The 13,752-nt window shown below is 40.1% G+C and overlaps 1 protein-coding gene across 16 annotated transcripts in view; it reads right to left on the reverse strand.

The window, feature by feature from the left end:
- tns1b (tensin 1b) overlaps positions 1-13,752 on the reverse strand; it is a 193,605-nt gene that overhangs the window by 43,164 nt on the left and 136,689 nt on the right. For 8 of the 16 annotated variants that reach the window (XM_084908943.1, XM_084908945.1, XM_084908947.1 and 5 more), the window contains 8 exons: positions 12,824-12,873; positions 7,114-7,285; positions 4,877-4,927; positions 4,662-4,784; positions 2,394-2,458; positions 1,014-1,097; positions 315-427; positions 140-200 (listed from right to left, as the gene is read on the reverse strand). In XM_084908943.1, coding sequence (XP_084765069.1) covers positions 140-200; positions 315-427; positions 1,014-1,097; positions 2,394-2,458; positions 4,662-4,784; positions 4,877-4,927; positions 7,114-7,285; positions 12,824-12,873 — 719 coding nt within the window. Of the gene's footprint in view, positions 1-139; positions 428-1,013; positions 1,098-2,393; positions 2,459-4,661; positions 4,785-4,876; positions 4,928-7,113; positions 7,286-12,823; positions 12,874-13,752 lie in introns of all 16 variants that reach the window. The other 8 variants (XM_084908935.1, XM_084908940.1, XM_084908941.1 and 5 more) reach the window with 1 other exon arrangement.

Below are 13,752 nucleotides of genomic sequence, written 5' to 3' on the forward strand. Positions count from 1 at the left end.
GTGCTGTGGGTGTATATCGGGGGGAGTAAGAGTAGAGGCAATAAAGGAAAATCAGCGTTTTTATTATTGAGCCATTACGAGCTCGCTATCCCTGGAATCTTGTAAAAGCAGTTGAGTGTGACTGCTTTTTAAGACTTACTAGATCCCAGATGTGTAGATGGGCTGCATGGCCTGGTAGATTTTGAGAAAAGGACGACAACCTGCAACATAAAAAATGCATTTAAGAAAGGGGCTCAAAGCTAAATTATGCGTGGTATATGTGTGTGTGTGTGTGTGTGTGTGTGTGTGTGTGTGTGTGTGTGAGAGATACTCGCCTCCCTTGGACTCAAAGTTGGGGATGCCGTGCATGATGACGTGATGGAGGAACAGCGGCTTGTTGTTGATCTTAATGTGTCCGGACAGCAAGCCGCTAAAGTACTCCACATACCTGAGTGAACAGAGGGAGAGAAGCAGCGGGGATTAAAGTGATGCCCAGTGTTTGACCACTAAAGGATGAACATGTAATCCAAGACACAAGCTTTCACTTTGACCTTTAGCTTGTCAGTCATGTCAAAGGAGCTAAAAAACTTTATGCATCAAATGGTTTAAAGTGGCACTAATCACAAACTATATTTACTGAGACAGATCCAAAGACAACTGCCACCCAACTCTGCATGTTCAGCCAATTATGAATCTTTGATTTTGGTTATCTGCCAACCAACGAACACAACTATGAATCCACCACAGAGGATCTTATAGCAGCTAAAAACCCTTTCTTTAAAAATTAGTGGCGAATAAGACTGACCAAAATTCATAACAGGGCAGAAATGCAACTCCAAATGAAAATGAATCTTAACGTTGACTGCTGAACGTCTACGATTCTTGAAAGTTCACACTTTGTTTGCGGTTCCTTCTACTGCCCCCCGGAGGCCATTAAAATCAATTAATGCGGCTTTAAAAATGTAGTGAAGTGACACAAGCGAGAGAGTTCACTCAGGGGTCAAACTTGAAACAACATTGGAGGGAAGACTGACCTTTTCTGAGATGGCTGACCCACAGGAAGCACTTTGTCTTCATAGAAGCGTTTCATGGCAAACCTGTCCAGAGCCTGGTCGGCACTGCATTTCGAAATAAAGTTTTGTTAGAGAACATTTTCTAGTCCATTTCCATTTCAGTATTTCTGGAATGTTTTTTTTTTAATGTTTTTTCCCCTTTATTTAACTGGGAATTCCTTTGATATAAAAAACTCTCAGGGAAAAAAAAGGCAGCCGTAAGGTTGCAAAAATTAGAAAGTTGAAAATAACAAAAACAGACATGAGTAAAAAAAAATGGAGAAGATCAAAATAAGCAGTGAATGCAACACAAAGTTCAGCTTAGAAAGTTACTAGTTAACTATTGGTTTTCTATGAATAAACTTTTTTTTTAAATTCCTACAAGTCATGATTTGAATAAATTAGAAAAAAAGAAAATATGCCACATAAATGACCCCTGTAGAGTATTAACTTGATAACTAGAGGAGAGAAAAGCAGAAGTAACCACAGTAGGTCTATTCATGATTTGTTAGAGATCAGAACAATGTGCAGCTGTTGGAAATGTGGATACCTTAGAATAAGTAAGACAACAAATAAAAGAATGAAGGAAAAAAACAAGAAAAATGTTTTAATGACAGTGTACTATGCTATACGTCCCACAAGAAACTAATGACAGCTGTTCTACTTAACCTCAATGCAAAGAGTCAATCAAAAGCTTTGACCATAAATCAACTTTTCCCTGCACATCTGGCACATCACAATTTCACAGTTGTTTTCTGTTTGAAGCTCCTTTACCTTAGCCTGCAGGATAATGGAATAACAAAGGAACCTGACAGCTGTGCAGGAAAGTATGACGTTTTGGGGTTTTTTTTTTATGACCAATCGGTGTCATTTTAAAAACAACGTTGATTTGTGCTCGTCTGGTTGTTTCTTTACCAGGAGGTCATTCTGTTACTGGTCCTATCTAAGAAACAAAGTCAACACAGAAAATGAAAAGCAGCTCACTTATAATCTGAGTCGCATGATGCGGTGTCTCTTAGAACTTAACTCACTTTAGCTCACTTTTATAATTATGACATCAGGAACTGTTCTTTTGATTTACCAGAATTAAACTGGTGGTCTTCAGTCTCATGTTCTAACCCCCCTCCTTCCGCCTCATCACATCTTTAACTGTACTTCAGATGTGGGCTTCAAACCTGTGAACAATGCAGGCTTATCGAGTTTTTCCTCTTAAGCCTGTCCTCATGTAACCCCCCCTCCCCCTTGTTTTCCAAAAATGCCAGATTTCATCTTCACGCCTTCTCTTTCTGACTTTCGCTCCACTTTTTAAGTGGCCGGGACATGTGACTTTAGCTCCAGCTGCAGCTGGGATCAGAGACCTACCTGGCAGATATGTTGCTGTAATGCATGTAAGCCGCCACCACCACTCCTGTTCTGCCTCGATTGCCCTGAAAAGACATCAGTCAAGCACAAGTAAGCTAAGCATTTTATCTTCATCTCATGATGGTCAAGCATGCAGAAAACAATATTGTTATGGATTTCTTCTCTAGGTATTTCAGGCACTAACTGTGTAATGTCCAAATATGTTTAATGGTTATTTTAGTCATGTAGAATATAACAAAAGACATAAAAATAATTCAAAGTTCAAAAGAAGCAAAGAGGTACAGATATCATTCCCAGGTTAATGATAGCCATCAAATTTACACAATAAGGACCAGATGACCCTTATTTTTACAGGAACTGCAACATTATTTAGTATCACGTTAGATAGGGTTGTTCTCTTTTTAAAATTAATTTTATTTTTGTTAAATTTCAAGAAGGGCATGTCCTTATTTGCAGTTCAGTTCCACCACAGGGTGCTCCACTTACACTGAGGTCCAGAAGTACTTGAAGAAAGAAAATTTGTTGTAGTTTTGGAAATTTGGGTGTGACTGTGTGTTAAAACGTCTGAAATTCCTAAATACTTGTGCAATACTTTTGTTAGACACCTTGAATTAAAGCTGAAGTTGTGCACATACAAAGTATGATTTATGCACTGTTGCAATCAGACAATTATGTTTGGTAAAATGGTAAATGGTGTGTATTTGTATAGCGCTTTACTTGGTCCTAAGGACCCCAAAGCGCTTCACACTATACACAATCATCCACCCATTCACACACACATTCACACACTGGTGATGGCAAGCTACATTGTAGCCACAGCCGCCCTGGGGCGCACTGACAGAGGCGAGGCTGCCGGACACTGGCGCCACCGGGCCCTCTGACCACCACCAGTAGGCAACGGGTGAAGTGTCTTGCCCAAGGACACAACGACCGAGACCGTCGGAGCCGGGGCTCGAACTGGCAATCTTCCGATTACAAGACGAACGCCCAACTCTTGAGCCACGATGTTTGATGTAGGCTAATTGAAAAGTTGATACAGAATGTTAAAAGCTGCTTTATGCAGGTATACGTAACCTCAGAACACATCAACTTTATGCATATTAAATGTCAAAATTTTCCAATAGAAAGTTCTTATTTGGAATCAGGCTCCAAATGACACTGTATTTAAAATAATCTATCATATTATGTTTGACTTATACAAAGTCATTAAACTATGGCCTTCTTTAAAAAATGCTGTCAGGAATGCAGAGATTCAAAAACGGCAAAAAAAAATTTCTGTCATGGTAGATTCCTTGGATAAGTCTCCAGGCATCAGCCGCGAACATTGGGACTCTCCAGAGCCACAGAAAACATTATACAGCTATTTTCACAAGCTGAGCCCTCCGCATGACCAGTAAACGGACCGTTTTGTGTAAAACTGGTGAAGTGGCCCACGTCTGGTTGTAAAAAATGTCTGCATATTTGAGCGTGTATATGTGTCCAGGCACGTGATACTATGTCAACAGAGACGGCGTTCATTTTAACCCATCTATCCGCCTTTAAAATAAAGCTCGTGGTGGCGAATGAGTGAGTTCCACATTATAAATATCGCGGCAGCTTTAACAGCGTGGAGCCCAGTGGAAATGATTTGTGGAAACCAGCACGGTCAGCTTCCTTAGTGACCAAACTGTCGTTACTCAACTGGCAGGAAAAAAACAAAAAAACAACAGCGGTTGCTACAGCAGCCGACTTGTTAGTAGCCTCCCTGTGGGAATGTTTTAGGATCCCATGGTTAATTCCTATGTTGCAAAACACAATCAGGAACAGAGCGGGGTTAACGTGAAAATGATTAGGTATTACATTTGGGACGGCAGCCTAGTAGCTGTATTGGATATACTCTTTATGGTGTGTGTCAGCACACTGAGGCTTCCCACAAGCGCATAATGTGATGCAAGTAAGTTTAGGCAACAACAGGAAAATATCGGTCACTTTAGTTTTTATGGTATTGTTAAGGGTAAAAGGGGTAAATAAACCTAAGTAGCCATGATGACTGGCATGCCTTACAGCCTTAATTTGTGTTTTCCTAACCATCATCCAGCCCCAACAAGCACACAAAGAGACGCACTCAGTGTCAGTGTTTCACTCAGATGGAACATCATTAGAAGCACACATGCACAAACAGCTGCAGCCTCTGAGGTAAGCAGGGGTCGTGAAAAGAGCCTGAGAGCACCCTCTACTGCCTGCAGTCATTGACTGTTTTTACAGCATCTTCTCGTTTTTCACTCTTACCTTATTGTGTATAACCACAACATTGTGGCTGTCCGCACTCAGCCACGTGTCCATGGCCTTACAGATGCTGCAGATTTTGTCCAAGGCTGGAGCGTGGTGGTCGGGCCAGCCAAAGTCCAGAACCTGAGAGAGGAGGAGAAGAAAGGTTGCTGTTCATACCGGTGGTCATACAGTAACAAAGACAAAGAGAGGAGATGTTAAGCAGGCAGTTGTACCTTTGGATTGAGTTGGCTGATGTCATAGCGCTTCTCACTGAGGTTGAAGAGCTAAAGAAAAGTACAAATAAATATTACACAAGATATTAAATGAGAGAGGCAGGGCACTCTGGGATTCCTGAATACGAAAATATTAGAGAATTCGTACAGCCAAGCCAGTAAGCAACTGAACCAAACATGGGGGTTCATGATATGAGATGTACTCATTATCACCTCGGTCTTTGGTTATCACTGTAAAGGTAAGGGTACATATGTTTTTATTTGCCTATAATCTGAGTTAGAATCATGTTTGTTCAGTGTGTTTGTGGGATGAGCCAGAGGGAATGATACACCACACATTACAGCTACAGGGCCATGGAAACCCGTGCCATGAAGCTCCTGGTGCACAGCTTCTGTGCTGATGTTCATCCTAGAGGAGGTTTGGAGCTCTGTAGTTATTGGCAGTTGGCAGCTTTTAGGCATTATGCACCTTGTGTGTGAGTTGCTGATTCCTAAACGCTTCCACTTGGCAATAATAAAGTTTAAAACAGATTAAGGAATATTTAGCAGTAAGAAAAAACTCCATAAGCTGACTTGTTGCAATGGTGGCACCTTATTAATTCAATTCAAAAGACCACTGAAATTAATGCTATGGCTCTCTTCCCATTTTATTTTCGGGCTTCTATCAAAATATTGTCAAGAGGCGGGACCAAGATGGCAACCAAATGTCAAGGCTTGAGGCATGCTACATGCACATAGTCAAGTAACAAGGATTAAAGTGTTTAGGGATTTGGGATTTAAAACTTCAGACAAACGCTGTCTCATCATTTGCAGTAGAAATGACAACTCTCATTGACCGGTTTTATTAGCTATGATAGATAACTAACAAAGTAGAGAGAGAAATTGGTAGAAAACTCCATTTCTGGCTGACTTTAAAACATTCCAAGCTAAATAAGAAAGCATCAAAGCATCTTTATAGTCTAAATCATATTAACAATACTACCATGGAGGAAATATGGGATTAAACTAATTGTTGTCAAACAGGACAGAGCTAGCTACTTCTATATGTTACAGTGCAACATAATGTTAGCTTTGTGCTTTAATGTTTTTGATTCCAAAGTCATGCTTCACTAAACTTCAGAGAAAAGACGACTACATTTAGCAGGGTCATCGTGGTTCAGTGAATAAAAATCATGTGCTTTTAACATCACCCAAACTCGAACCAAGCCATTTTTAGTATCTAGCGGTGGTGTTAAATTAGCCAACACATCATGAATGAGTCAGTCCTGAACAGAGTTTCTTGTAACTCAACCTGTAACTCAATAATGTAGTTAGCTGTCAATGAACTAACTGTTGCCCTTGCTGGGAAACTTCTCTATTAACTGGCTGCTTGTGCTAGTTTTGGTGACTAAAAGTGTATCCATTTCCTCCCTTTCACCCATGTGTGTTTGGATTTGCAAATGCAGTAAGAAAGACTTACTTTAAAGATACGATTGACTCTTAATAGATAACAGCAGTGTCAAGTTGGAGTTGTTTAAGTTTAGCAAAAGATTAAATGCACACATTGACTGAGGGTGTGTCCCCGCTGCCCAGCATGGGTTATATCCTACACTGCTAACAGATACAGGAAGTCACAGTTTTGGGGTGTTTTCTATGTCTAATATCTTTGCTTTATATTGGTAATTAGAACTTTGTAAAAAGGATTTACCAGTAACTGAAGAAATAACATGTTTTTCATGGGGGGGTTTTGTGTATGATACTATCTTTATGTGTTATTCTGCCGCAAATATAATCAATCCAGGACTTTTTCGGCCACCTAAAATATCTTTATACTGTTATGTTATGTTATTTATTTATTTATTGTAATTTTGCTGCCCTCTTGGCCAGATCCTGCTTGAAAAATAAATTTTTTTTAACCTCAATGAGACTTTTTGCCAAGAACTGCCTCTAACTTCTGACAGGAATGTTCTTTCTGGCTCAAAATAACTTTTATGAGAGATATAATTAAGATCTGTTTGGCAGATAATAGGACAACAAATCATTTACAACAGTTTAAATGCAGGCAACCACTTTTCGGCCCAACAAAAAGCAACAGGAGCGATGCTTTGAACAACGAAGGGTGAGGCAGGTATCACATGTAATATAAAGTATACAGATGCAGATGTTATATAACCACTCTGTTGTGGTTTGTGGTTACACCTTAGCTAAATGAGCTGATAATGACTTTTTATAACTATTCGGTTTTTCTGAAACCCTACCAGGTAGTTGTTCCCGTGTTTTGATCGCAGCATGGAGGCCACCTCCCTCAGGTTGGCAGCGTAGCTCTGCTCCTCCACATTGCTGGGGAAGGAGACAGAGATGATCCGCTCTGTGATGTAGATCAGGTCCAGCTCGTAGCTCTCCTCCAGGGCCTGCAGCAGACTCGCACTCCTGCAGAAAAAAGACAAGAAGTAATTCTGAGTATCAGCTGATAGAAAAACCAATGCAGGTCATCGGACTGCAAAAGATAGCTTTAATACCCCGAAGTAATGCAGCACATGTGATTTATACACTGCAGCTGAATGGCTTTAACCGAAGACTGCCAAAAGGATGAAAGCTGGTCAATTTTAATTAGGTAGCAGTTTTTGTTTAATTTATACAGATACTGGATACACATCTGTCCAGTTCATGTTATATGGGCAGAGAGGGCTGCTTTACTAAAGATGGTAGCAGTCCCAGTTTGTTTTAGGCAATAACATTATTATGGACACAGTCATTTCTTACAGAGAAATGTCACAAGACACGTCTTCTTCTGATGTAATTTCAAGTTTGTACTTTAACTTCACATCTTCAGAGTCACATATTTGGAGCCCAAGGCAACAAAAAAAATGATGTGGCTTCATACGTCATCTGTAAACTGAATGTCCGCAGTGTTGCAAACAACATTTCAGAATTACTAGAACACAACATTCTTTCTTCAAGTCAACATGGAACAAATATCCTAATATGGAGAAGGCAATACACCATATAAATACCAAATCCACAATGACATCACTAAATCTCAGCGGGGTTCATGCTCTCCCTGCTGCATTAAACACAAGTCATGTTCTTAGACTGTCTGCAAAGAAAAGCGAGCGAGGAGAAGGTGACGCATCCGATGAACACACCAGGGGGCTGCGGGATATGTGGACCACGCAAACTGATGATCAGTGATGAGCAAAAGAGTTTTGGTTGTTGTTCTGCTGAGTCTTTTTTTTCCCCTCATTTGGTCAGATTAAATCTAAAAGGGAGAGATTAAGGAAGCCCAGATGAAAGGGATGTCAGAATTCCCTGATTGATCCGTAATTTACTCTCAGGCTCTTGAGAAAATGAGAGCAGGTGTTGCTCTTTGACTTTTCCAGATGTCTAAACAACACAGAGATTTGGTTAAAAAGCGAAGGAGCAAAAAAGCTATTTTTTCAGTAATCTGAGGAGATTAGCAGAAAAAGATGTGCTTTTACAGCTAAATATTGGAGAAAAGTCCATTTGCCAACATGCAGCACTCAATGAGTCGTGCTTACATGAAAGAAAGGTCCTTAAAATAAGTTATCTGCATGGCTGGAGTGGCTCTCAACCAAATGAAATGTCATTTTCATTAATTAGTGGATGGTTTACTCACTTTTGAATCACATTTATTCTTTTTTTAATCCCTCTTTTCAATGTTTGCTAAAAGATGACTTTTACTTTACAAATCCTTCTTTTTAAAGGTCAGGACTGATCAGATTTACCCCAGAAACAGCATCCTTGTAATTATTTTTGTGTACAGCACTTTGTTTCTTCTGCGTCTGTTTTTAAAATTTTTACTAAATAATTTTGGGATAGTATGATACTGCATGGTACCAATGGACGTCTGGGGCTTGTCCCCAAATGTGCTGCCCACAGTGTGTTTATAGTCTTTAGACTGTAAAATATATTTCATCGTTACTTTTACATTTCTCACTGATATTGCTCTGAAGACGTACTTGAAAAAATTTCTTGTCTTTATTGATTTGTGACATTTTTCTGTCAAACTCACTTTTACATATCACTCTTGTAGCCCTGTTTACGTGCCAAAGAGCTGTTGCAACGAGCATTGTGAGGTAAGTGCAAGCACACTTTTTAATGTTTAGTTTAGTTTAGTTCTGTGTGTGTGTGTGTGTGTGTGTGTGTGTGTGTGTGCGTGCGCGTTTCTCCCACCATTTGCACATAATTACTGAAATCTCTCTTGGAAATTAAAAAACAAAAACAATTAGAGACACCGGAACAATGTACAATGTACTGTACCAGATATTCATCTGCAGTCCCTAGAGGAGTCCATGAATGACATGCAGATAAAAGTTAGCAATCAGATGTCATAAATCTAAAACTGACACATAAAAAGGACGTATACAAGAAAACACCTTAACAGAAAAAAAAAAAAACTGAAAAAGGAGGGTGGATGGGAGAAAAACACAGTTGTCTGGTGACTTTGCACTCAATACTTGCAGTGACCAACAATATGCCACACCCCTTAACTCTAGGGCAGCGGTCCCCAACCTTTTTTGCGCCATGGACCGGTTTATGCCTGACAATATTTTCACGGACCGGCCTTTAAGGTGTCGCGGATAAATACAACAAAATAAAACAAGTACTGGTACCGAAAAAAAGAAGATTTATTCATAACACACGTGAAAAGACCCAGGAAAACCGGGTTAACGATAAAAACAATAACAAAATAACGCTGAAAACAGATAAAAACCCTGAAAACCATACATTTCACACCTGAGCCTCAACTCTTGCGGCCCGGTACCAAACGACTCACGGACCGGTACTGGTCCGAGGCCCGGGGGTTGGGGACCGCTGCTCTAGGGGACCACTTTCATTTGTGACGTGATTGCACAGGTTGCACGGTGGGAGGCAATCTGTCTGCAAACAATCACTGTATTCACTCTCAGACAAATTTGCAAAGGTTTGCAATTAACTGCCATCTAATTATTAAACAGATCGCCAACACATTGCAGTCAGAGTTGATCTGAAATTTGTTAATTGATATATTCTGTTGTATTGCCAAATATTTGCCAAAAATATTGTTGATCAGGTTTTGTGGGTTTTTATTAGAAGGATCATCACATGCAAGATTTATGCAATATTGCTGTGAATATACGCAAGTTACATTTTTTCTAATTTCCTTGCAGATGTCTGGATTTGGTTTAGTTATATGGGCTGAAGTCATTTTGCAGGCTGAGATGTAGAGCCGTACAGGCGTCCTCTGCGACTCGCCGTCTCACTAGCAATAAACAGACCTCAACTGATCAAGCCTCTTTCCGACTTTTGCCTTTGCAGAAAAATATCAACCATAAAGAGGCCATAAAGAAGTGAAGTGAAGGTGGGGAGTGAGTTGAAGAGGTTGCACGAGAGGTGTCTGGAGCCAGACTGCAGCATATTTCCCACATTTGTCAGCTGTGAGTAGCCCCTGAGGAAATTGCTCATATGTCTGGGAGAGGGGATCGCTCCAGCTTTACTGTTCAAATACTGTAACCTGCTCTTTTCTGTACATCTGGAGCCACTCAAAACATGCTTACTGGAAATTATTCATCACTTCAGATAAAAGAAATTGATATGTCGCACATGTCTCTACTGTGCTGAGACAGAAGTCTTATCAAGTTTTTGAAAATATTTCTTTAAACCTTCATCTCCTCTTTCCCACCATTTCCTTTTCACTCTCTTGCATCTCCTTGTGTATGCCTCTCACCTCTGAGTGCAGTCAAAGCCAATATACTGTAGACCTGTGGTTTGGTCCCATTCCAGATTCACCAGCATGTGTTGACCGGCTGAGTGCCAACCTGCTTCTCATCAGCTGAAGAGATTAAGCGATTGCTCCTTTTCTGCATACCGCATTTGACGAATGACGCATTATCTCTGCATGCTCAATTTCAGTGCTGCACTGATCTCGTTTGTCAATTCAGACAAACACTGAATCCTTTTTTTCCTAAATCCAGAAACCTTAGACATTTAACTGTTTAAAAAAAATCCCCCAAGATATCTGCAATAAAAGTCAACAAGCAGGATTTCCATGGTTTCTTCCATTCAAAATACGGAGCACCCTACTTGACTTCAGCTTATAATCATACTTGTCATACTTCCTGATGGGTATAAACATATTACCACATATTTTCTCATGACCCAAAAGGTCAATTGGCTCGTCCAAGTTAAACTCGCTACTTAGACTGATTTGACCTTTTCTATTATTAATATTTTGAGTTTCTTAAGCAAACGACTTAACACCATGCGCTATTCATTTTTTCTCTGCATTAGTTACAGATGCTTTTCACCTCTATATGCTAAATATTATATAAACGTGATGCAGAAGGAATAGTTCACATTGACAAATTGTAATATAAGACCGCCAAGCTCCCAGGGATTTAAGCCCACTTTAGCTTGTTTTGGTTTTCCAGCAACAGGCAACTGTTTTCGGGAGAGACTTATTGTATATTCCCTTTCCAGCACCAAACAGTAAACAGATAAAAGTAATAAATATCCTTTTTACCAGTTAAATATTTCAGTGCTTCCCTAGAAGGTGATGAAGACAAAAATACACCTGAAAATGGTTACATTTGTATACCTATACGATAAACCATCGTAAATCCCAAAAAGTTGATTCTGGACGTAGGGTCGTCAGTCCCTGAAGAATTCACTTGGATGAGTGACGAATCATTTATCCCACTCAAAACGCTACGTCCAGATGAACAGAATCAACTTTTTGGGATTTACCGGATTTATCCTTACCGGGGTGATTCAGCATGGATCAAGACAAACTATCTTAAAGTTAGGTGGTTTGAACATTTGCTTCGAATGAGAGCAAAAGAAAACAAACTCAGTGCTTCTTTTTTGCAAGTAGCATGTCTAAAAGTCTTCAGTTGAAAGATCTGTGCACCACATTTCAGAATCAGAGAACCTATGTAATAATATCTGCAATGTTGCATGACCACAGCTGTCAAATCAACCTGTCACTGCAGATGTGTTATGATATGTTATGTTTACCACAAGTGAGAATTGTGGTTTTCTTTAGCTTTGATAAAAAATAATAAAAAAATAATACTAAACATGTTGTCTACACTACTAGTTATTTAAACTAAGTAGGTAGTTAGTATTACCCAAACACTTTTATTTGTAGGCTTAGAGGATGACGTAGCAACACAAACCTCCACGCAAATAAAAAGTGTGATCATAGGAATGTACCAAACCTGTCTGAACCCAGAGTTTGACTGGATTAGTTAATTTAGCGGGAGGATTACATCAGACAACTGTCAATGATTCTGATGTTAGGCACTTAAAAATGTTTTCCTTTATATGGATGGAAATCAGGTGTAATCCTCTCAGTAAATGAACTCACACGTTCTCTGCATGAGCTGTTAAACATGCTGATGTTCCAGATGTTGAACTGTTTTTATTACCTCATATCATCTAGGTGAATTGCTGCGAGGGAGCCAAACTGTCATTCAAGCTTCGCACAGCACACAGTTGTGTTGTGCCATCAAGTCTGACACATTAATTACACAACTGACAACGTGTGTGACTCCCTGAGGACCGAGGCTGACACCAGATATCTTTATGTCCAACAACACACCGAGCGGTCCAGTTCAACAGCGGGGCATGTTGCTTTTACAGTGTCCCCTGGTAAAAATCGGCCAATATCACGTTACATCTAAACTTTTCATTTTCAGATTCCTCACATTATCAAGCAGGATGCAGAGAATGCACAGAGCTAAGCCTGATATTTATTTCACCCCCCTCATTATAAATCTGCACTTTTGCTGGAAGCAGGGGAGATCGTTTTCTAAAATAATTAAACAAAAGCAGCCCGATAATCCAAATGAAGCCTTTTATGGGAAACGTGGAGAGAAGGGAGGAAACGGCAGGGAAGAGGAGAGGAAAAGTAGGAAAACTCAAAACTGATGAGGAGGACAGGAGACAAGAAAGAAGGGAAGCTACCTCGATGGCCTGCGCCGTGACTCCATGCTCTTTGAGGATTTTGTTGAGCCCTGCAATCACAAAGAAAAACTTTATTAGTATTCTTTGCATGCACACAAAGATGTTTCTCAACAAGCTGTTAAAAACATTCATACACCAAATAAGGAAATCAGTTAAAGAGACGTTCGAATTATTAAAATGACTGCTTCACAGTCTTCCATGTAACCAGCTCAGCCTTGCTGGTAAATTTGAATCTTCTGAAATTTGGAAAATAATGCAGCCTTTGATTTTACAGATTACAGCAGAGCATAAATGTTAATCATAATTATTGTAGCTGTAGCAAAATCACAGACTGGTTAGGGAGGTCCCTGGGATGCATCCCAGTGAGAAACAGAAGAATGCTGCACACACAACAACTTGTCAATCACTAACTAAAGCACTACCTACTTTACCCTCTTATTTTCCTCTAATAGAGACCATAATTTACAAAATAAGCATTATGGTGTACTGAGTAAGACTTGAAACTAGTGGTTGAGGTCATAAACTCATCAGTAAAGTGTTTACTGTAGTCAGCAATCAAAATGGTAAATGGCCTGTATTTGTATAGCACTTCACTAGTCCCTAAGGACCCCAAAGCGCTTTACACATCCAGTCATCCACCCATTCACACACACATTCACACACTGGTGATGGTAAGCTACATTGTAGCCACCCTGGGGCGCACTGACAGAGGCGAGGCTGCCGGACACCAGCGCCACCGGACCCTCTGACCACCACCAGTAGGCAACGGGTGAAGTGTCTTGCCCAAGGACACAACGACGAGACTGTTCAAGCCAGGGCTCAAACCGGCAACCTTCCGATTACAAGGCGAAGTCCCAACTCTTGAGCCACGATCGCCCCAGCAAAAGAGTCGAGCATAATTTTCCTGTACACTTTTATATAACCAAACA

This window comes from Perissodus microlepis, chromosome 16 (genome assembly GCF_051167445.1).
Source record: "Perissodus microlepis isolate ML-2025 ecotype Zambia chromosome 16, ASM5116744v1, whole genome shotgun sequence".
NCBI lineage: Eukaryota > Metazoa > Chordata > Actinopteri > Cichliformes > Cichlidae > Perissodus > Perissodus microlepis.